Source organism: Myotis myotis, unplaced genomic scaffold (assembly GCF_014108235.1).
Source record: "Myotis myotis isolate mMyoMyo1 unplaced genomic scaffold, mMyoMyo1.p scaffold_m19_p_4, whole genome shotgun sequence".
NCBI classification, from domain to species: Eukaryota; Metazoa; Chordata; class Mammalia; order Chiroptera; family Vespertilionidae; genus Myotis; species Myotis myotis.
The window spans coordinates 4584867-4608396 of NW_023416346.1; the positions used below are offsets into that span (position 1 = coordinate 4584867).

Here is a 23530-nt window from a genome sequence, read left to right on the forward strand (position 1 = left end):
AGATAGTTGTTTTTCAAATTAGACTTCTTGGGGAGAACACGTGAAGACTTAACTACTTCTCCAGTTAACTAATCCTACATTCTGAATATCCCTGTTCTCTCCACCCCCACGCTCTACACACACTAGGTCGGGGTGGGCAAACTTTTTGACTCAAGGGCCACAATGGGTTCTTAAACTGGACCGGAGGGCCGGAACAAAAGCATGGATGGAGTGTTTGTGTGAACTAATCTAAATTCAAAGTAAACATCATTACATAAAAGGGTACAGTCTTTTTTTTTTTTTTTTTTTTTTTTTTTTAGTTTTATTCATTTCAAACGGATACGGCCCGCGGGCTGTAGTTTGCCCACGGCTGCACTAGGTGCATACTTCCTGAGAGCCAGAGAAGTATATTTTGATCAGTTTGGCCTGTTCAACCTTTTAGTATTGTCCCTGACACCTAGTAAATACTCAGCTTATTTCAGGGCATGGCGTAGTAAATAAGTGATCCTGATTAAAACCATTTCCAACTAAGTTGAAAATTTTTTAAAATATGAACTTTTGAAATAGATGTCTGAAACTTTGCAAATACCAGCATTTGTGAATACTCCTGTAGCATGTAATTTTCTCACTTGGAAAGTTGGGGTTAATGAGAAATGAATGAAATCAAATTTTCATGCTTAGTACATTTTAAGATGTACTTAAACATTTTTCAGTTTTCCAAAAAGGTACGTAGAATTCAAAGGAAGTGCACAATTTAACCCCAGAACAAATTTTAGTATTAAAAAATAGTTGCATACCAAAAACTCACACAACTGTTTGCACTTGGGGGTTTAGACATCACATTCTTTTTTTCCAAGCAATAACTGGCAGCCGTTGGGATCCATACTCTAGTTCCCTCACACCCAGGACAAGATGACTGAGGAATGTTCCACACTGTCTCCTAGAGATTCACAGCAGGATCAAATGCCAGTTGCTCTCAGCTGCATGACCAGCCATACTGCACCCTTTCTTGATTTCCTTCCCTTTCCTCCATCAGTTCTCCACTTCTTTACTGGTGCTTCCTAGGGTAACTACAAATAAATCTTGCACTAAAACCTTTTGTCTTAGGCCAGTGATGGCGAACCTATGACAACGCGTGTCAGAGGTGACGCACGAACTCATTTTTTTGGTTGATTTTTCTTTGTTAAATGGCATTTAAATATATAAAATAAATATCAAAAATATGTCTTTGTTTTACTATGGTTGCAAAGATCAAAAAATTTCTATATGTGACACGGCACCAGAGTTAAGGTAGGGTTTTCAAAATGCTGACATGCCGAGCTCAAAAGGTTCGCCATCACTGTCTTAGGCTGTGCTTCTGGAGAAATGCAACCCAAGACAGTTTGGCAAGACACATTTTACTAAGAGTTTAAAATTTTCAAGTTTTAGAATATAGGTTTGGAGAAATTTGTTCACAAAGATGAGTATGAAAGGTTTGCTTTTTTTTTTTTAATAGGGAAGATTTACTAAAACAAATTTGCTTTTTTATTGATAAAACACAAGGTAGATACTAAAAAATGGAATAGATAGCTAGTTTCTGTTTGGAGGCCAGAGGTCAAAATGAGTCCGGATAAGTGTCTCTGTTTTATACTGAAAGTAGGCATCACTGATGTTTAAAACCCCAACTATAAATGGCTAGGTGTCATTTTAGCATGCGATTTATTTTTAATACTAAAATTTGTTCTAGGTTTATATTGTACGTTTACTTTCAGTTTGAACTATGTTCTTGGCAACACCAAACATAAAAGTAAATCCAGTTCAAGAAACAGAAAGAACTAGAGCAGTGGTTCTCAACCTGTGGGTCGCGACCCCTTTGGGGGTCGAATGACCCTTTCACAGGGGTCGCCTAAGACCATCGGAAAACACATATATAATTACATATTGTTTTTGTGATGAACCACTATGCTTTCATTATGTTCAATGTGTAACCATGAAAATACATCCTGCCTATCAGATATTTACATTACAATTCATAACAGCAAAATTACAGTTATGAAGTAGTAACGAAAATAATTTTATGGTTGGGTGTCACCACAACATGAGGAACTGTATTAAAGGGTCGCAGCATTAGGAAGGTTGAGAACCACTGAACTAGAGAAAAAATACAGATGCAAGCAAGAGGTAATAGGATAGCATATTCCAAGCATTTTCTTATTCCTGAATAATAGGTTTTTATTGTAGTTTTGCCCATAGAATTCTGCTGACAAAATTTTTTTTATTTCAGGGCAGGTTTGATTAAAAAGAAACCAGAGAATCTCATCAAATTGATTGGATTCCATGCCTTTGCTGACTCATCTAATCACTGTTATTTCAGTGCTTTAAAAATGTTTCTCAAATATATTGTAATGCAGGATAGAGTTTTCATAACTTAAATCATCTTGGGTACCATATTTTATATTAATAATGACATATGCATTAAACATAAGTGCTTTTCCTAAAACTCTCTTTTCCCCTTTCTTTATAGAATGCTGCCTTTTTATATGGTCTTGGTTTGGTCTACTTCCATTACAATGCATTTCAGTGGTAAGTTGACATAAAACTAATAAGTCCAGTTATTTCCAGTGAATGACTTGTTTTTGTTCTTGGTGTGTTTTGTTTGATATACAGTGTGGGTAAAAAGTAGGTTTATAGTTGTGAGTATGTGAAACGGAATTTGTTCTTGCATTATTACTTATTATTGTATTATTTTTCATATGAACAACTCTAAATCTACTTTTGCCCCGCTCCATATTGTGTATGTAATAAATACAACATATTTTAATGTCCCTATGCCTACATTTTTCAGTAATCTCTTAAAATGATTAGATATTCCTTCAGAGATGTTGAACCACTTCACATATAATAGTTGTATGTGTCCCTGAAAGAATCTGGCATGAGATTATAATTAAAGAAGGCTTAGATTAGAAAGCTGTTAGAATTTCTCAGGTCTTCGTTATGGACCAGTGATCCCCAGGTTATTTGAACTGGGGAATGACTTGCACTGTGATAGAAAGATTTATGGATAAACTATCTGTGATGACCAGTACTTTTACCTTTTCAGACTTTTAGACAAGATTGACTACTCCCTCCCCTTCCTCTCCCCAACACACACGCAATAGGAGGGAAAAAAGAATCCCAGTGTCTGGAGTGATTATAGGAAGATTGGCTAGAGGGCGCAAAAGAGCCAGGAGGTAGTAATACATTAGCAAATGCCAATGTGAATAACCCAGTGTATGATACTTCTAATTTAGCCTCACATTTAAGGTCCTCTCTGGTTCAACCTCAAATGATCCTTTTAGCCTCACTGCTCCCTTAGCTAAATGTGTTCTTTATGTCAGTCACACTGTATTATCATTTCCCTGAAACATCTTGAGCATTTTTTAACCAGTGTAACCTTGTTCGTGCCATCTACTCTGTTTGGTCTGCCTTTTCTTTCCATGTCCACCTTTAAAAATATTACCTGTCTCTTTGATTACTTCATCACATCGATTTGTGTCACTTAAAAGGAACCTCTAAATTTCCTAATCTTTATGTGTGGAACTATATATCTGTTATATACTTATAAAATGTTATTACTGATTCAGAGCTAGAATACTATCCCTTTTAGATATTCCTGAGGGAACTCTCTGGACTCAGCAGCTTTATTAGCCTCAAAGAACTGAGTTTTATTGTCTCTTCCCAAATGTACTGAAACTGTGCTAAGGCCATTTAGTTAATATCATTTTTGATATAGTTTTAAAGGAAGCTTTTTAAATGACTTTCTTGAAATCTTATTAAAAGTGACCATTGTTTTAAAATATATTTAGCACATTCATGTTTTTCATAGGTAGTGCTATTGAGGTTTTAGCTTTTTATCATTTATTCTTTTAAATTGTTAACAATGGCACACACTAAATGCAAAACAATTTTTCTATCATTTCTTTTTTTAAATTGTTAGCAATGGCACACATTAAATGCAGAAAAAAATTAAGCTGAAAATCTATAGAAATAATTGTGGTGATATAAAAAAAACACCTTTTTAAATTTTAAGAAAAATGCCAATGATACTCATGCACAGCAGTATGAACTTTTTTGTATCAGTATGCTCTAATATTTGAAAACTACAAACCTTTCCACACATTGTATCAAAAGTATTTTATAGTTTTCCTTAGCTATTTCTCATGTTCTAAAATTCTCTGTGAATCAGAATTTGTATGCTTTGGTGTTTTCGTTTAGCTTCTGCTATAGAGATTAAATTCTGGCTGTATGCAGTTTGGTGAAATGATGACCAAATTTAAAATGTAGTCTGAGTGTTATCTATTTTCTTCACATACTCCCCCCCACACACACACACACACACACACACACACACACACACACACATTTCCCCCCCTTTTTTATTCCTTTGTTCCCCTCAGGTGGGAAAAAATGAAGAAGCACACAGGAGATAAAACATTAGTAAAAGTTTAGAAAATAAAATGAAAGTGAACTTAGATATATTTTGCTAGATGAGGGGAACTGGTTTAGTAAAGAGACTGTGGAGTGTCCCTTCCCTCCCAACACACACACATGCATGCACGCACACAATTTAATCAGCCAACTATGAAAGTGATGGCATCAGCAAATACCTGTTAAACTTAAACATTTTACTGTATTGTTTAGAACATTAAAAATAGGAATGGCCAGAACCGGTTGGCTCAGTGGATAGAGCGTCGGCCTGCAGACTCAAGGGTCCTGGGTTCGATTCCGGTCAAGGGCATGTACCTTGGTTGCGGGCACGTCCCCAGTGGGGGGTGTGCAGGAGGCAGCTGATCAATGTTTCTCTCTCACTGATGTTTCTGGCTCTCTATCCCTCTCCCTTCCTCTCTGTGAAAAATCAATAAAATATATTTTTTTAAAAAATAGAAATGCACAACTGAAGGAATAGACTACTTGGAAAAACTGGAGCTGACCAACCTCCCACAGCCCCTCCCCTAGAGGGCCAACCTCCCACGGCCCCTATCGGGCGATCACCAGCTAGGCCAGGGTACCCCACCCATGCACAAATTTGTGCACCGGGCCTCTAGTTTTAATATAAAATATTATTTGAATAATTGAGAATAAATTTAACCGATCTTCCTTTTCATCTTTTGTATTAAACTGGAGGCCTAGTGCACAACATTCATGCACTCGGCATGTGGGGCGGTGGTGGTTCCTCAGCCCAGCCTGCACCCTTTAGCAGTCCAGGAGCCCTTGGGGGATGTCCGACTGACGGCTTTGGACATCTTTAGTGCTGCTGCAGAGGCAGGAGAGGCTCCTGCCACCGCTGCTGCGCTCGCCAGCGGTCAGCCCGGTTTGTGGCTGAGTGGCTCACCCCCTGTGGGAATGCACTGACCACCAGGGGGCAGCTCCTGCGTTGAGCATCTGCCCCCTGGTGGTCAGTGTGCATCATAGCAACCAGTTATTCCTCCATTTGATCGATTTGCATATTGCCTTTTTATTATATAAGATTAGATTCTGTACATTCAATTATATGAAAGACCCAGATGCCCCTTTGCAGTCTTTTTTTTTTTAAACTCTTCATTCACATCATTTTTATAAAACTGCATTTCCTTTTAACAATATTGTGTAAATCATAAGTTTTACTGTGCTACCAAGCAAAAATTCATGCAAATGTTAAAAAGTTAAGCTGTCTTATGTCTGTATTCTTTCAGGGCAATTAAAGCATTTCAGGAGGTGCTTTATGTTGATCCCAGCTTTTGTCGAGCCAAGGAAATTCATTTACGACTTGGGCTTATGTTCAAAGTGAACACAGACTATGAGTCTAGTTTAAAGGTAGGTTGTGGTTTTTCTCTAAGACACAATGTTTCATTTGCGGGGAGGGGGTTGTTAAATGTTAGAGCATTGAGAAATGTTGGAATTTATATCAGCACCTCAAAAGAAAATTTGAAAATTTAAGTGAAAGAACTATTTATCAGCTGTGAACTGGAGAGATACAGATGTTGGGTTTCAGGGCACAAAGTAGTTATTATGCTAAGACATAGGTAATTAATTACACATCATTTAACTTTTCTGGGGAGGAGGTTAAAGTTTTGAGGTTTGCTATCAGGAAAGGGTGTGGGTTTCAATTTCAGTTTGGACATTGGAAACACTTCTCTATAAGCAATTGGCCACCATAGAGGTCAGAAGCAGCTACCTAATGATGGTGTGACCAAATCATTCACCATTTATTTGTATTCGTTTCACTAGAAATCTTTCCACCTTTACCAGTAGGGTATATCTCATATAGAAAATATTTTTAAAAGTGTTCTCCAAAAGTCAGTTGTACTGCTGGTGGATCAGTATAAACGTTACTGGGAAAAGGTAATACATTGTTGGTTAAGTATTTCACTTCTATGGAAATTTGATAGTTCTCAAATTTTTCATTGAGCTTCTTGTGCTATCTGTGCCATCACTTTAGGTCTCACTGGGATTTTCATTAATATAGTGCTTCCCTGCATGACAAAAGTGTTGCTTTTTGAAAGGAATCAAAGTTCTAGAGAAAAGCTTAAGTTTTTGTGAATTTATGGCCATAATGGTTGCCATGTTCTAAATAGCTCTGATGGATACTGTCTTGATTCTGAAGGGAGGGAGATAAAGAATGACTGTACAGTAGGTTGTAATTTGAATTCACTAATTAGGAATTACTGAAAGTTTTTTTTTAAACTGGATTTAAGAGTGCCTAATTCTTCTATAGTTTTTTTTTTTTAAATATATTTTTATTGATTAAGATATTACATATGTGTCCTTGTCCCCACGTTACCCTCTACTCCCCCCCCCCCCCCGCTCATGCCCTCACCCTCCTCCCCCCCCCCCCCCCCCCCCGTTGTCCGTGTCCATTGGTTAGGCCTATATGCCTGCATGTAAGTCCTTTGGTTGATCTTTCCCCCTTACCCCCACCCTCCACTACCCTCCCTCCAAAGCCCGACAGTCCAATCAATGCCTCTCCGTCTCTGGATCAGTCCTTGTTCATCAGTTTATGTTGTTCATTATATTCCACAAATGAGTAAGTTCATGTGGTATTTATCCGCTCTCCAGTTCCATCCATGCTGTGGCAAATGGTAAGAGTTCCTTTTTCTTCTTCCTCTTCTTAAAAAATACCTTTCAGCATTTCATATAATGCTGGTTTGGTGGTGATGAACTCCTTTAGCTTTTTCTTATCCGTGAAGCTCTTTCTCTGACCTTCTATTCTGAATGATAGCTTTGCTGGATAAAGTAATCTTTTTTTTTTTTTAAATATATTTTTATTGATTTTTTACAGAGAGGAAGAGAGAGAGAAAGAGAGCCAGAAACATCGATGATAGAGAAACATCGATCAGCTGCCTCCTGCATATCTCCCACTGGGGATGTGCCCGCAACCCAGGTACATGCCCCTGACCGGAATCGAACCTGGGACCCTTCAGTCCGCAGGTCGACGCTCTATCCACTGAGCCAAACCGGTCTCGGCGATAAAGTAATCTTGGTTGCAGGTTCATGCTATTCATCTCTTTGAATATTTCTTGCCACTCCCTTCTGGCCTGCAAAGTTTCTGTTGAGAAATCAGCTGACAGTCGTATGGGTACTCCCTTGTAGGTAACTGACTGTCTTTCTCTTGCTGCTTTTAAGATTCTCTCTTTGTCTTTTGCTCTTGGCATTTTAATTATGATGTGTCTTGGTGTGGTCCTCTTTGGATTCCTTTTGTTTGGGGTTCTCTGCGCTTCCTGGACTTGGAAGTCTATTTCTTTCACCAGATGGGGGAAGTTTTCTGTCATTATTTCTTCAAATAGGTTTTCAATATCTTGCCCTCTCTCTTCTTCTGGTACCCCTATAATTCTGATGTTGGTACGCTTGAAGTTGTCCCAGAAGCTCCTTACACTATCTTCATATTTTTGGAATCTCTTTTCTTTTTTCTTTTTCAGTTGGGTATTTTTTGTTTCTTTGTATTTCAAATCTTTGACTTGATTTTTGGGATCCTCTTGTCTGCTGTTGGATCTCCGTAGATTATTCTTTATTTCAGTCAGTGTACGCTTAATTTCTAGTTGGTCCTTTTTCATGTCCTCCATGGTCTCACTATACTTATTGAGGGACTCATTAAATTTATCGGCGGTTTCCATAAAATTCTTGAAAAACCTTATAAACGTGGCCTTGAACTCTATATCCAGTCGTTTGCTTTCCTCCATTTCTGTCATTTGTGACCTGTTTCTTTGTCTCCGCATTTTGGCTGCTTCCCTGTGTTGATAGAGTGGCTTTGTGTGCTAGGTGTCCTGTAGGGCCCAGTGGTTCAGCCTCCCCAGTTACCTGAGGTGGACACTCTTGGTGCACCCCCTCGTGGGCTTTGTGCACAGTCTTGCTGTTGCTATGCCTTGGTTGTTGTAGGATCACTGGGAGGAATTGACCTCCAGGGCAATTGGCAGCGAGAATCAGCTGTGTCTGCAGTGGAAGAACTTCTGTGCTGGAGACACCCTTCTGGGGCAAGACTTGCTTCAGTGGGGCTTTGGTGCTCACTGAGACTGCACCCTGAGTGTGTCCCTTATGGATCTGAGGAGATGTGATCTGGATGGTTCCCCTCTGACCACTGGGTACAGTGGCTCTTGGATCTAAGGAGGTGCTAATTTAGCCTCTGCCTGAGGTTACACAGCAGGAACTACGAAGAGAACTGCAGATTCCCCTTCCTTTTTTTTGGAGTTTGGAAGTGCCCTGATGATGCTCAGCTGTGTAGCAATGCAAGCCGCTGTGGCGTCTTGGGCCTTCTCTTGGAAGCTCTGGGTCTGTCTGGTCCGGCTGCAGTTAGGTAATTACAGGTTGCAAATGGCTGGGGCATTCATATGCAAAAGCCTCTGCCGCAGCCTGGGCGGGGCGGGGTCTCAAGAAATCAAAGGGCGGAGAAAGCAGCTATGGCGGAGCCTCAGCCCCACCCTAAGGAGTCGCGAGTCCCAGTGTCCCGGCAATGGCTGCAAGCACCTCTGAGGGAAAGCCGCTCTCAAGCTCGCCCGCTGCCAGACAGTCCAGTATCTCCCCGTATGAGTCCTGGGTCCCCGGAGATTTCCCGGAACCGGATTTCAGAGCCGTCGGGAGCTTGTGTCTCCCTCCGGATTCAAAAAGACAGCCGCGTCCTCAGGTGCCAGACCCTTTCCGCGCATGCGAGCCCCCGTACCTCTGCACTCCACCTCCGCAGCTCCTCCCGCTCGCAGTGTGCTTTTCTTTCCTTCTAGTTGTAGAATTTACACTCAGCCAGCCCTCCTGTAGTTCTGGATGGTGTCCACCTTGTGTTTTTGATGCATTTATCGATTGTTGTGGGAAGCAGCAATTTCCTGGTGTTTATCTATGCCGCCATCTTAGTTTCTCTTCTAGAGTTTTAAAGTAGACTGCAAATACAGTTTTTATCTTTCATAAGTTTATAAAGCACAATGTTGATGGTAAGAAAAAGAGAGACAACCAAAAACACTAAAACAAGTAGATTGTGAACTATTTAGATCACGTAGTTGTCACAGGTAAGTGCAGTTTGAAGAATAGGCCTGAGGGTAAATGTAAGTAGTGTGAAGAATAAGGGATGCCTGGAAGTTACCAGTTTTTCCTCAAGCTTACAGCAGCATTTCTCAGGCTATATATTGTGGAATATGAATGGATTAGAAATGGAAAATAAAGTTTAAATGTGCCACCTTGTATATTTTACCCCCTCTTGGACATTCACAGTGTATATTAGCTAACAAAGACTCTTAAAAAAATAAAATTATTTGAGTATTTTACAATGCTGTCACAACTCCTATTATGTGTGGAACAAGTATCTTGGGTAGTAGATTGGTAAATGTTGTTAGGAAATATATTTTAGTGGAAAAAAGTAATCAGATATGTCCTAAATTGTGTGAAATGTGAATATCTCTGAATATCAGTACAGTGGTATCCTATCTAATAATAGAGAAACGTGGTAATTAACCGTAACTTCGCTACCCTTCCCATCGGCTAATCAGCGAGATATGCAAATTAACTGCCAACCAAGATGGCGGCTGGCAGCCAGGCAGCTGAAGCGAACAGGAGGCTTGCTTGCTCCAGTGATGGAGGAAGCCAAGGTTCCCCGCCTGCCGATGCGGGCCTCTGAGCTGCACTCTAAGAAACAATGTTGCAATTATAGAAGCTAAACAAACCCCAGAAACCTGCTTTCAGCCAGCCGGGCCTCAGAGCTGGAGTTGCAAGTGTTTCAATTATTGAAGCCAAACAAACCCAGATACCTGCTTTCAGCAGCGGAGGTCTCAGAGTTGGAGCCGAGCCTCAGAGCTAAAGCTGGCTCTCAGTTCTAGTGACAGCCATAGAAGGTAAATAAATCCCAGAATAAAAAAAAAAAAAAAAAGGAGAGGTTGGGAGCTTCAGTCACCCGCCAGCCTGAAAACGGCCCTCAGCCCCTCACCCAGACTGGCCAGGCACCCCAGTGGGGACCCCCACCCTGAAGGGGGTGTGACCAGCTGCAAACAGCCATCATCCCCTCATCCAGGCTGGCCAGGCACCCAAGCGGGACCCCCACCCTGAAGGGGGTGCGACCAGCTGCAAACAGCCATCATCCCCTTATCCAGGCTGGCCAGGCACCCAAGCGGGACCCCTACCCTGATCTGGGACACCCTTCAGGGCAAACCAGCCAGCCCCCACCTTTGCACCAGGCCTCTATCTTATATAGTAAAAGGGTAATAATGCAAACTGACCCTAACAGCAGAAGGACTGGGAATGACTGGTCACTATGACACACACTGACCACCAGGGGGCAGACGCTCAATGCAGGAGCTGCCCTCTGGTGGTCAGGGCACTTTCACATGGGAGGAGCTCTGCTCAGCCACAAACCAGGCTGATGGCTACCAGTACAGCGGTGGTGGTGGGAGCCTCTCCTGCCTCCTCAGCAGCACTAAGGATGTCAGACTGCAGCTTAGGCCTGCTCCCCGCTGGCAAGTGGACATGCCCCGAGGGCTGCCGGGCTGCCAGAGGGATGTCTGATTGCCATCTTAGGCCCAATCCCCCCCGGGGAACAGGCCTAAGCCAGCAGGTGGTCATCCCCTGAGGGGTCCCAGACTGCGAGAGGGCACAGGCCAGGCTGAGGGACTCCCCCTCCCCCCTGAGTGCACAAATTTTTGTGCACCGGGCCTCTAGTCTATATATATAAAGCGCCAGGGCCCATCGTAACCCAACGGACGGACCACCAAACAGGCTGAGTGGGGTGACAAGGCTGGCAGGGGGGTTAGCGAGGGATGACCAAACGACTGAACAGCAGGCTGTGTGGGGTGACCAGGCCGGCAGGGGTGGGCTGTGAAGGGTGACCAGACCCGCAGAGGGGGGCAGTGAGGGGTGACCAGGCCTGCAGGGGACGCAGTTCGCAGCAACCAGGCCGGCATGGGGGGCAGTGAGGGGTGACCAGGCCAGCGGGGGGGGCGTGAGGGGCGACGAAGCTGACAGGGTGGGCAGTTGGGGGCGACCAGGCTGGCAGGGGGGGGGGTGCAGTTAAGGGTGACTGGGCTGGCAGGGGAGGGCAGTTGGGGGTGACTGGGCTGGCAGGGAAGGGCAGTTGGGGGAGACCAGGCTGGCAGGGGAGTTCAGTTAGGGGCGACCAGGCCTGTAGAGGAGGGCTGTTGGGGGGGATCGGGCAGGCAGGGGAGTAGTTAGGCATCGATCAGGCTGGCAGAGGAGTGGTTAGGGGGTGATCAGGCTGGCAGGCAGAAGTAGATAGGGGCAATCAGGCAGGCAGGCAGGTGAGTGTTTGGGAGCCAGAAGTCCAGGATAGTGAGAGGGATGTCCGACTGCCGGTTTAGGCTCGATCCCTGTGGGACATCCCCTGAGGGATTGAGGAATCCCAGATTGGAAAGGGTGCAGGCTGGGCTGAGGGACACACCCGCGTGCCCCTCTCTCCCAGTGTACAAATTTCGCACCAGGTCTCTAGTTTTTAATAATTCTGTGGATGCAAAGATCTGTTTCCATGAAGGTGGCATTATTTAAAATCCTCTTTAATCAGGGGAAACAGGGTTGGACAGTGTTCCATGGCTAATTTAAAGTGTCCTACTTATTCATATTCAACAGAAACTTTCCTACATAAAACTTTTTAACTATATTCAGACATAGTTAAAAGCTAACCAAACCTTCAAGTAATAGTGATTTTAGCAAAATTACCATAAGTGCAGTCTTCTTGTTTTGCCCCCAACCTCCATTTATTTAAAATACTTGATTTATCATTTTCATGTTTGTATCATTTATATGAACATAGATACTTTTCTTCCCCATCATGCAGTTTCATTTGCTTTTTATCTCGTCTTGACATTGCCCCCCGCCCCCATTTCTTTTTTTGACATTAGCTTTTTAAGGCTTCTCTCTCCAGTATTTTTTGTCTGTTTTCAGTAGAATTTTAGGCATCAACATTTTTAGTTGAGAAGGTGTTATTTCCATATTACTATAAGAGCTTAGCTTTTAGTGTAGATGAAGGTAGGAATCAGAAGGAATGGCATGTCCCTCTCCCCTTAGGTGAATTTCAGTTTTCCTAAAGACTAGCTATATGAATAGATGTGGAACCTCTGATGATTTTCCCACTATATGAAACCGTTTTCTAGCACAAAGTATTGGTATTAGATAGTTTGGACTGCAACCTCAGAAACTCCAACTCAAGCTGGTTAAAATAACAACAAAAAGTAGTTTCTATAATGTGAAGTCCATCCTTCAGAATTGGTTGATAGAACTGATACAAGGTTTTATCAAGGATTCATTTTCTTCTGTTCTATGTTGGCTTATTCTTAAGGCTACACACCAGGTACAATGAAAGGGAGATTATTCCTTTTTCATTTTTCATATAGGAAGATATTATACAGTGGTGGCATAGGTGCTTAGTGTAGTATTGGCATGTTATAAGTGCTCAATAAATATCTGATAATCATTTTATAGAGGAGAAAGATCCTGACTTCAAAAGATCTCCTCAAAATAATTTTACAAAAAAAGATATTTTTATTGATTTCAGAGAAAGGAAGGGAGAGGGAGAGGTAGAAACATCGATCGACTGCCTCCTACACACCCCTACTAGGGATTGAGCCCGTAACCTATGCATGTGTCCTGACCGGGAATCAAACCAATGACCTCTTGGTGCATGAGTCGATACTCAACCACCGAGCCACACTGACTGGGCACTTTTTAAAAAAATATATAAACATCCTTCAGATATGCTTTTCTTAATGGACTCTTATTTTGTTTTTATCTTTATTGTTAAAAGTATTACAGATGTCCCCCCTTTTTTCCTCATTGAAGAATACTTTACTTTGTATCTCATTGGCCAGAAATAAGCCACATGGCCATTCTCATTTGATTCCTTATTAAAGATACTAGAGGCCCGATGCACAAAATTCGTGCAAGAGTAGGCCTTCCTTTCCCTGGCTGCCAATACCGGCTTCCCTCTGGCACCCAGGACCTGGGTTTCCCTCTGTCCACCTGCAGGCACCCGGGACCCAGGCTTCCCTCGCAGCCCTGGCTTCGTCTGGCAGGTCATCCAGAAAGATGTCCAGTCTAATTAGCACATTACACTGTATTATAGATGGTTACTCTTTTTTTATAGATGATTACTCTTCGATCAGTTTATACCCAGTGTTTGAGCAGGGCTCTCAATTTCCTAAATACATTCGTCTTATCTAATGGAGGAGTAAAGGGTGGGTAAAGAGTATTTTGGTGTGGGGAAGGTGTGAACAACTTGTGCATTACAGATTAGGTCATCTCTACCTCATTTCTTTTTCCTGTGCCTGAAGGAGGGATATTGCATATACAGTACGTTTTAGATGGTAAAATATTTAAATCAAGTACAGTTTATTTTCATAATAGATTCCTTCTTTTCACCCACACATGAAATGCATTCCAGGGCCTCCTGTTTTATTTCTCTCTCTGGTAATAACTTTTCTCCCAAAATGTATTTCTGAAACAGATTCGTTCTGTTTTTGGTACTGTGTAAACAGCTTTCAGAGCAAGCAAATTTAGTTTTAAAATTTGACCCTGCCACATCGCTAATTGTGTGACCTTGGGCAAGATGCTTAACTCTTCTGATCCTCCTTGTGTCTGTAGAACTGGAATAACTGTACCCACCCTGCAAATTCCCCTCATTTGGGGCCAGTATAGATATTGTTTGCAAAATCCATTTTCTTGTCCTAGAATTTAATACTTGTATTTTTGTCACTCATCTCATCCTCAGAAACGTGAAGTTAGTGCCCAGCTTACGTTTTAATCGTATGGTGTTATTTTGCAATTATATTGGCCAGTATCGATTTCACATGTTTAGTGAGTGGTGGAGGTACCAATTCTTAATTTAATTAGTTTTATACTGTCTGAATCAGAGTCCATTTCAGGGTGACATTTCTACATGATATTTTCCTTTTCTTCTCTTTTTCAGGTAATATCCCCCCAAGTGGGTTTGGTTGCCTGTTTAATACCATATAATTCAGATTTTATTTCATTACTTTTTAATGATAGTAATGATAATTACTTACATTCATTATGTATTTGAGGCAGTGTACTATTATTACTTCAATAAAAGTATACTAATATTGACAAATAGTTTTATATAATGCCTCTAATTTTCACATCCTGGCAGGCTTAAAATTATTTTCTTCCTGTGAAGCTAATAAATGCAAAATAACATGTACTAAATCCATATTATTTAATTTAATGGAAGATCATTAAGATCAAAATTAATATTTACATATTTAAGTTTCCCTGAAATGTGTCAACAGTAGAACTTTTTTGGATTTTTAAAGGTAAAAAGGTGGCTTTTTTAAGGGAACCTGTGGAAAGTTGATGGGGATACCAGTATAAGTTCCCTCATAATTTGGTATTTGAAGATGATGTGATGATTGAAGGGGTTACTATGAAAGGGGTAAGAAGGTAAGAATTATAGAAGGAAATGAGTTGAACTCAAGTGAGATGTGTGTTAGCCTGACATTTTACCAGGTTCTTAGTGTTTCTTGAATGAATAGATAAATGGAAGAGACTATAAAATGGCTCTTCTAGGATGGGCTGGAAATATGGGGGGGGGGGGGGGGGACGCGGTTGGCCGAAAAAGGAGCTACTTTTATTATCTCTTAAAAGGTGGGTTTTTTTTTTACAAACTGACAGCACAATTCATTTCAGCTTGTCTCCCCTCTACTGTTACACATGACATGAAACTTCTGAGTGAAAAAGCATTTCCACATTCTTTCTGTCTACCTTACTCTTCTCCAAGAACTACTTCATTTCCAGTTGTCTTGTTTGATCTTATACCCAATACAGATTCAGGAGTTTTATAGTGATTTTTTTTTTATGCTAAGATAATAAGGCAGAACGGCAAATAAAGGCATGATGATATATACTTCCTCTTAGAAAACACTTTTGAATCTGTGAAATGCCTCCTGTATTTCATTTACTGTAGAATGCAGAAGTCATTTGTTTCATTTAATTAGGATACTGTGAACTGTATTATACAAAACTTATTGAGAATTTGATGTTATTAAGTTAATTTTAACCATGCCTTAAGTTTCCAAAATATCTGTCATATTTCTTTTGTTGAAGCTTTAACAGCATTTTTTTTTAGTTTAGTTGTCTGAAGATAAATGAAATTTGCTATTATTATTCCACTAGAGGTCCGATGCACAAACTCATGCACAGGTGGGGTCCCTCTCTGCCTATCGGGGCCGTCTCGCCCAGTCCCCTATCCAGTGTGACCATGGGAGGTTGGCTGGCCACAGGAGGTTGACTGTGGGAGTGCACTGACCACCAGGGGGCAGCTCCTGCATTGAGCATCTTCCCCTTGGTTGTTAGTGCGTGTCATAGCTACTGGTTGGTCGTAATGGTCACTTAGACTTTTATATAGATACTAGAGGCCCGGTGCACAAAAATTTGTGCACTTGGGGGGAAGGGGGGGTCCCTCAGCCTGGCCTGTGCGCTCTCGCAGTCTGGGACCCCTCGGGAGATAACGACCTGCCGGCTTAGGCCTGCTCCCGGGTGGCAGAGGGCAGGCCCAATCCCTAGGTGCAGCCCCTGGTCGGGCTCAGAGCAGGGCCGATTGGGGAGTTGGGGCGCCACCCCCTGTCATGTGCAGAGCCGGGCGGATTGGGAGGTTGCGATGCCACCCTCAGTTACGCTCAGGGTAGGGCCGATTGGGGGGTTGGGGCACCGCCCCCTGTCCCACTCAAGGCAGGGTCGATGGGGAGGTTGCGGCGCCACCCCCTGTCATGCACAGAGCAAGGCCAATCCGGGGGTTGGGGCGCTGCCCCCTGTCACGCACAGAGGAGGGCCCATCAGGGGTGTTGGGGCTCCTTACCCTGTCACGCACAGAGCATGGTCGATCAGGCGGTTGGGGAGCTCCCCCCTGTCACACACAGAGCAGGGCCAATCAGGGGGTTTAGGAGCTCCCCCGACACTCACAGAGTAGGGCCGATAGGGGAGTTGGGGCACCCCCCCTCCCCCTCCCCTCTGTCACCCACAGAGCAGGGCCGATCAGGGGGTTGGGGCGCCGCAGCCTTTCACCCACAGAGCCGCAGGGCGATCAGGGGGTTTGGGTGCTGCCCCCTGTCACGCTGATCCCGGTGCCGGGAGGCCTCTTGGCTCCGCTGATCCCAGTGCTGGGAGGCATATTACCCTTTTACTGTATAGGATAGAGGCCTGGTACATGGGTGGGGGCCGGCTGGTTTGCCCTGAAGGGTGTCCTGGATCAGGGTGGGGGTCCCCACTGGGGTGCCTGGCCAGTCTGGGTGAGGGGCTGAGGGCTGAAGCTCCCAACTGCTCCTTTTTTTCTTTTTCTTTTTATTCTGGGCCAGCTTTAGCTCTGGCTCCAGCTCTGAGGCCTCTGCTGCTGAAAGCAGGTATCTGGTTTGTTTGGGGTCTATAATCAAAACAATGTGTAACTCCAGCTCTGAGATCCCCGCTCGCTGAAAGCAGGTTTCTGGGGTTTTGTTTAGGTTCTATATTTGTTACAATGTTTCAAACTGCAGGCTCAGAGGCCGGCAAGGCAGGTGGGGAGCGTTGGTTTCCTCCGTCACTGAAGCAAGCAAGCCTCATGTTAGTTTCAAGCTGCCTGGCTGCCAGCCGCCATCTTGGCTGGCAGTTAATTTGCATATTGCCATGATTAGCTAATGGGAAAGGTAGCGGTCGTACGCTAATTACCATGTTTCTCTTTTATTATATAGGATAGATATCTGCTTCTGTCCTATTTCTTCATGATAGCTTAACATATCCAGCTGGTATTTTGAAACTTCTAGTCTTTTAAAAATTTCTTATTAACGTAAAATTGACACATAACATTATATAAGATTAATGTGTTGATTTGGTGCATTTATATATTTCAGTATGATTACCACCTTTAATATTTTAGAACTGTGGTGATCTGTAACAGTGATTAAGGAAAATAATTTGCCTTTGACTTGAAAGAGTGCCTGACACACCTTCCCTTCTCTTACTTAAATGGTCCACAAAAACTTGTTTTGTTGGAGTGGAATAAAAACAAATTGTTTCCTAAGCCAGAAGTACCTCTTTCTTCTCTCATCTGTATCTTTTGGATTCCATTATGGAATTGTCTGTTAAACTTCTGTTACAATACTAGTTTCAGTGCGCCTTGTGTTTAGTTACATATGCATAGCCGTAGCAGAGTGCCTGTCTTATAGAGTAAAAGCTGGTTGCCAACCTTTTATTCCCAAAAGGCTGTGTCTGCCATAATTGAATGAGTAGAGACAGTGTTATCACGTATACACACCTTGCTAGGTACTCTAAAGTAAGGTTTTTGGGGCCAAGCACATGACTTAAAAACTGTAAGATAGTGGCATTTAACCCTGACTGGGCATTGGAATAATTTGTTAGAAGCTTTTATGTGGTTCACAGGGTGTCACCCTCAACCCACTGAATCAGAACATCCAAGATTAGATCTGGAATCCAAACAGTGCTCCAAATTAATTGTTTATATGTTGATACATACTTTGTCAGTTACAAAAAGCTATCTCATTGCTTGTCTGTAGGATTGGGAATACAGTTGAAGGGTTCTACAATTGAAAAGATTCATGAGATAATCACAGACTATACAGCTAGAAGTAAAATAATTTAAAGGAAAATGAAGTCTTGAAACTCTAGTTTTATGTGTTAATTACATGAATATAGGTATCCTTCCTCCAGATAGAAATCAACTTCCTCAGTTTATATAAAACAAAATACTATAAAGTTATTATGAAATATTGCGCAAGTCAAAAGCTTTTAAAACAAAAGGTGACTTTGGTAATAAAGATGTCAACAGAAATTGTAATGAATCGAACCTTGTGTTAAATTGGACCAGAAGTGCTCTATAAAAAGAAAATAACTGCAGCATTTAAAAAAGTCTCAGGTAAATCTTCTTGGCTTGGAAATTAATTTTCTGTAGAATGCTCTCTGCCTTAAGGTTTGTATATAGTCTGAAATGCAAAAGCCTCTACTGCATGATAACTTTCACACAGCAGTAATCAGTTTCAGTACTGCAATATTTCGGTATGAGATGCATGTACAGGTATGGCAAAAGTAGGTTTACAGTTCGTTCTGTGGGAAATAATATAATACTTAATAAATACAAGAATAAACTTTCGCGCACTCACAACTGTATTTCTACTTTTGCTCCATCTTGTACTTTCTAGCTGCTGCTGTTGGGTGCTGGATATTTTACCATGACATTTTTAGGCTTGAGAATTGGTAGTCATTTTTGCTGATTTATATCTTAATAGGTATATCTATTTTGCATCTGGTTTAGATACCAGAAGTGAAACTGTGAGGTCATGTCATCCCCAGTTCATCTCCCTTTAGTTTACTGAAAGGTGTATCAGTGTTTTTCTTTATGTGGTTTTGTGTGGCTGCTTAGTTTCTTCAACTTTGTAATTCTTTAATTTTTTTCATTCTCACATGCATGTTTTTGAATATGTACTCTTGCCCGGTAATTTTTCTATATTGTTGCTGTTTGGAAATGTTTAGTGTTTCATGATAATTGTGGGTTTCAGATAGTGCTTCAGTGACTTCATTGCTGCTTTTAAGGTTGATTAAGGATTATATAAAACATGGCCAAGAACCATTTCTGCCTGGTTTCATTGAGCATTGATAGATGAAATGTAGGCTGGGCATTTGAATTATGCATCTCTCTGCTCTTTGTGGGATTTCAGTGTAATAATAAAACTAAAATACTGCTATCTTGAAGGCTGTTTCTTTGCAGGTCTGTTTATGTACTTTGATGGCTCAGTTAGGAGAGGTCTGTGTTATCTAAATATTAATTTGTGCTGGCAGGATAGATTAGATTTAGAAATGCAGTAGAGTCTGAAAGTGTGGCTGCTGTGCTGCTCTTTTCGTCTAGAGGAGAGCAGTTGGCTATAAAGCATGCGCTGCTTTCATAGTACTCACTTTTTAAAAGTCTGTTTTATATTGCCATGGTAGCACTCAAGGGATGTTTGAGGACATACAGTCTGCTTAGTAGGCCAAAGGAAAATAAAAGCAGTTCTCAGGGTGTTCAGGTGTTGGATGTTTTTTTTTTCTCATTCTGTCAACCATGGCAAATAATTTTTTACTTTTGTTTTGTTCATCATTGTATCCCTAGTTTCTGCATTGTTCTAAGGGCATTATAGGTCTTGATAAATATTTATTGATTACATAATTAAATATTTAAGGGTCATAGTCATTTTGTTTGTAGTTTGCCCATTCAAAATATTACAACCCTTAAATAGTAAGAGTACTGTAAATATAGGTTAGCCTAATTATGCATGCACATAACATACATTCGTGAATTAATATGATTACTATGTTCATACCAAGTGATGCCTTCTAATCTTTCTTTCCTTGTAACACTGCATAGCTAATATTTGTTTATTTTTGTTAACTGAGGGATCTACTTGTCCAAGTGCCATTTTGTTGATTCTGTGTTGAAAAATAGTACTGAAAACTTGCTGATGATTAAATAATCTCTTGATAAAGAAAGATGAACTTACATCTAGAAATTGTCATTATGCATTTCAGTTTGCCCAGCAGTAGATAGGAATGAGCTCATTGTGGTCAATTTTTTAAAAGTGATTTGTATATTGGCTGTTGATTTCTTTAAATGCTAAAAATTTGAATATACATCTGTGAAAATACTTTTAGAGGTTAAAAGATTTTTAATTTTTTTATCTTAAAGATTTCATACCAATTCTAGTACTTGTTTGTGTTCTCTTAGTTTACATACTAGGCTTAATGTTGACAAACTAGATGTTACCCAGTGTTTTTTTATTATGATTTGTGTTCTTAAAACTTAGTGTTATACATTGAATTTAACATGTATTTTTTTGGGCACACTTATATGACATTATAAGTGGATGTTATAACTATTACACATATGATAGCACATTCTAAAAGGGTAATTATATGTCATAAATGAACTTGAACACAGGCTATTTATAGCCTGTGCATTCTTTGTAGTATTTCAAAGGCACTAAGTATAGTGATTATTGAAGAATCAGTAAGGGCAGATAGTTTCACCCTTTATGATAATTCTCATAGTAATTTTTTTGTTTCTAAATGTTCACATCTCATTTTGAGATAAGCAGTGATGTTCTAACATTAATGCCGTTGACCTTTATTTTCAATTTTAAAAATAGTGATGTGTTCTGATTAAACTATTTTATAACTAACTAGAGCCCTGGTGCATGAATTGGTGCTCTTGGGGTTGGGGGTTGTCCCTCAGCCTGGCCTGCACCCTCTCACAGTCCAGGACCCCCCAGGGGATGTCTGACTGATGGCTTAGGCCCACTCCCTGGGGGGATTGGGCCTAAGCTGGCAGTCAGACATTCCCTCTGGCAGCCTGGGAGCATCTGGCCCCTAGTGGTCAGTGCATGTCATAGTGACCGGTTGTTCCTGGTTGTTCCACCGTTAGGGTCAATTTGCATATTACCATTTTGTTATATACTAGAGGCCCAATGCACGAAATTTGTGCAAGGGGCCTGGCCCTCACAGCTGTGGCAGCTTGCCTCGGCCCTTGCAACTCCGGCTTTGTCCAGAAGGTCGTCCAGCCATCCGGTCTAATTAGCATATTATGCTTTTATTATTATAGAGGATACTTTTTATTTATTTTAAGACTAAAAATTCCAAAGCTTTTTTCATATAAACAAAAATATGCATAGGGTAATTTGACAAAGTTAATTCTTTCACAGGTTTTCCATTCTCCACAACCTGTCTGTTGCCATCAGTAAATGTTCAGAGTAATTCTAGTTGGTTGTCTAGTGTGGTTTATTTGCATAGTATAGTTCTGTTATTATGTTAGACCTTACATACCTGAAAAATATTTTAAGACATATTTATGTGACTGAATTTAGTGCATTAATTTTCTCACTCTCTTCTTACAGCATTTGCAGTTAGCTTTGGTTGACTGTAATCCCTGCACTTTGTCGAATGCTGAAAGTAAGTATTAATTGTCATAGTTTTCTACATATATTCAAATCACTTCATGGCAAATAGTAGTGGTAGTAATAATAGTGATGATAGTGATAAATCCTGTGCGATTTCTTTTCTTCTAGAATTGTTGAAGCTAACTGTATTGGTTGCCATGGCTACTTGTACAGATGGAACATGTCAGACCAGTTATTGTGAACAGCCTGTGTCTAAAATAGATATACCAGTAAACTGAGGGGTTGAATGAAAATTACCTGCACCAATAAGCAAGATTGGTTATTTATGTATTAATTATATTGTAGGTAATATGGGGGATTAATAACAGGGTTTGCTAGTTTTTTTAAGAAAAATGAGTATACAATGATTCACATGTGGTAGCTCAGTGATTCCCAAATTACTGGTAATTATGAAGCTATACTTGGACTTTTTATTATATTTTTTCACATCATATTTAAAGTTGGAGGTGACATTTTTTTCAGTTAATTCAAAAAATATATGTGTGAAGCATGTTCTGATATAGTGGTTTTCTTCGGTTATTTTCTGCTTCTGTGTAGGTTTCCTTCCAAAAGCAGATTGGGTTGATTATGAAGTGTTTATCAATAAGTATATATTGTCATGTTTATTTAGTGTACTGTAAAGTAGCCAATAAAAGTTTTAAGAATATTCATTTGGGTCCAAGCTGGCTTTCTTTAAAATTTCTTACTTGAAATATAAAATTTTAATTAGAATATGTAAAAAATCAATCATTCTTAATGAAAATTTAAGATCAATTAAAGGACTCTAGATTTTGGAAAGTTCAGTCTGTATTTTGCTATAAGTGACTGTTTTTTTAACTATATAGAAAGGTGTTAAGTAAAAAATAGTATCAGTGTTAAAAATGCTTAAGAAGGAGTAAGTCTAAACTAGACCAATTATCTCATACTGCTCTGAGAGGCAATTTTTTGAGAAAACATTTCTCATTTCTTTAAATGAAACTCAGGATTTTGTACTGATCAGTGTATTTGCAGAATAATTTATGGGCAGGTAACAGTCACAGGAATATTTTAGTTTCTAAGATGGGGTTAGATTAGAAAAAGAATTTGAACTCATAGGTATATTAATTTATAAGGTGTTAATTTATACTTTTTCCATAAATATATACCCAGGTTATATAGATCATCTAATTTATGGAAATAAGAAAACAGCTAACTTTCATTTAATTTTTTATATATAGTGTCTTAACACATTAAACCCCATGTCAGTCATCGGTGACTGACACTATACTTTCCGTCCGGAAGACAAAACAGGCTGGGCACTTAACGTGTTAAAGCCAAGTTTCATAACTATATGTCAGTTTAAATAACTTTTGAGGCCTTTCTCATAAATGTGAAACTAAATATTTTGGTAAATCCTCATTTCTCTGTTGAGGTAAAATCTCACTTATAGATCATTGTTCCTGAGTGGAGGACACCTATGTAGAGTGAATATCACAGGACAGAAAACTTTCCTGTCAAATTTGCAGAGGACAGTTCGAACCATCATGAATACATCTTTGAGTTTACTGTGCTTCTTTGTCTGTTGGTTATTGAAAAGGGGAGTAGGTGGGAGGGGACCAACATCCTCTTTTGCTCAGGGAGTTTCCTTGGATTCAGGGCTTTGAGTGCTAAAAGGTTGGTCATTCTAATGGAAGGGCATGTGCTTTATTTAGAGACATTATAGTTCAGTTGATTTAGGTAGATTATTTTAGACAGTCTTCATGATTACTTGATAACTGCATTAGTGGCTGATGTCTCACAGAGCAATGTAGGCTATCTACCTTGAGCCAGACGTTATTACTGTTTCAACACCAGGCTCTTTGCCTTTGTAAAACTTACTTCTCTGCATTTTTAATGTCTTTACCTATTGTATATGCCACATACCTTGAACTCTTCATGTTACCTCATGATACTGAAAGACCAGAAGATAATAGGAAAGTGAGCTTTTTAAAAAGTCTGTATGAGAGATTTGTATTTTATGGCACAATTCATATGTGCAATTAAAAATAAGTAGATACACTTGTTTCTAGAGCTATTTGAGAGGTTAACTACAGTTAGTGTTTTGAAAAGTAGAATTGTAATGATGTGAGACTTTTCATTATATGATTGCCCCTTGGGATAAAATTGTTTCTTTGAGATTTTAAAAATGTTGTTAA

The 23530-nt window shown here is 40.4% G+C and overlaps 1 protein-coding gene across 28 annotated transcripts in view; it reads left to right on the plus strand.

Moving 5' to 3' along the window:
• The window catches only part of KDM6A (lysine demethylase 6A), a 178381-nt gene that overhangs the window by 89633 nt on the left and 65218 nt on the right, over nt 1-23530 (plus strand). For 26 of the 28 annotated variants that reach the window (XM_036304819.1, XM_036304815.1, XM_036304821.1 and 23 more), the window contains exons 5-7: nt 2483-2541; nt 5670-5790; nt 21315-21369. In XM_036304819.1, coding sequence (XP_036160712.1) covers nt 2483-2541; nt 5670-5790; nt 21315-21369 — 235 coding nt within the window. The remainder of the gene's footprint in view (nt 1-2482; nt 2542-5669; nt 5791-21314; nt 21370-23530) is intronic. The other 2 variants (XM_036304825.1, XM_036304843.1) reach the window with 1 other exon arrangement.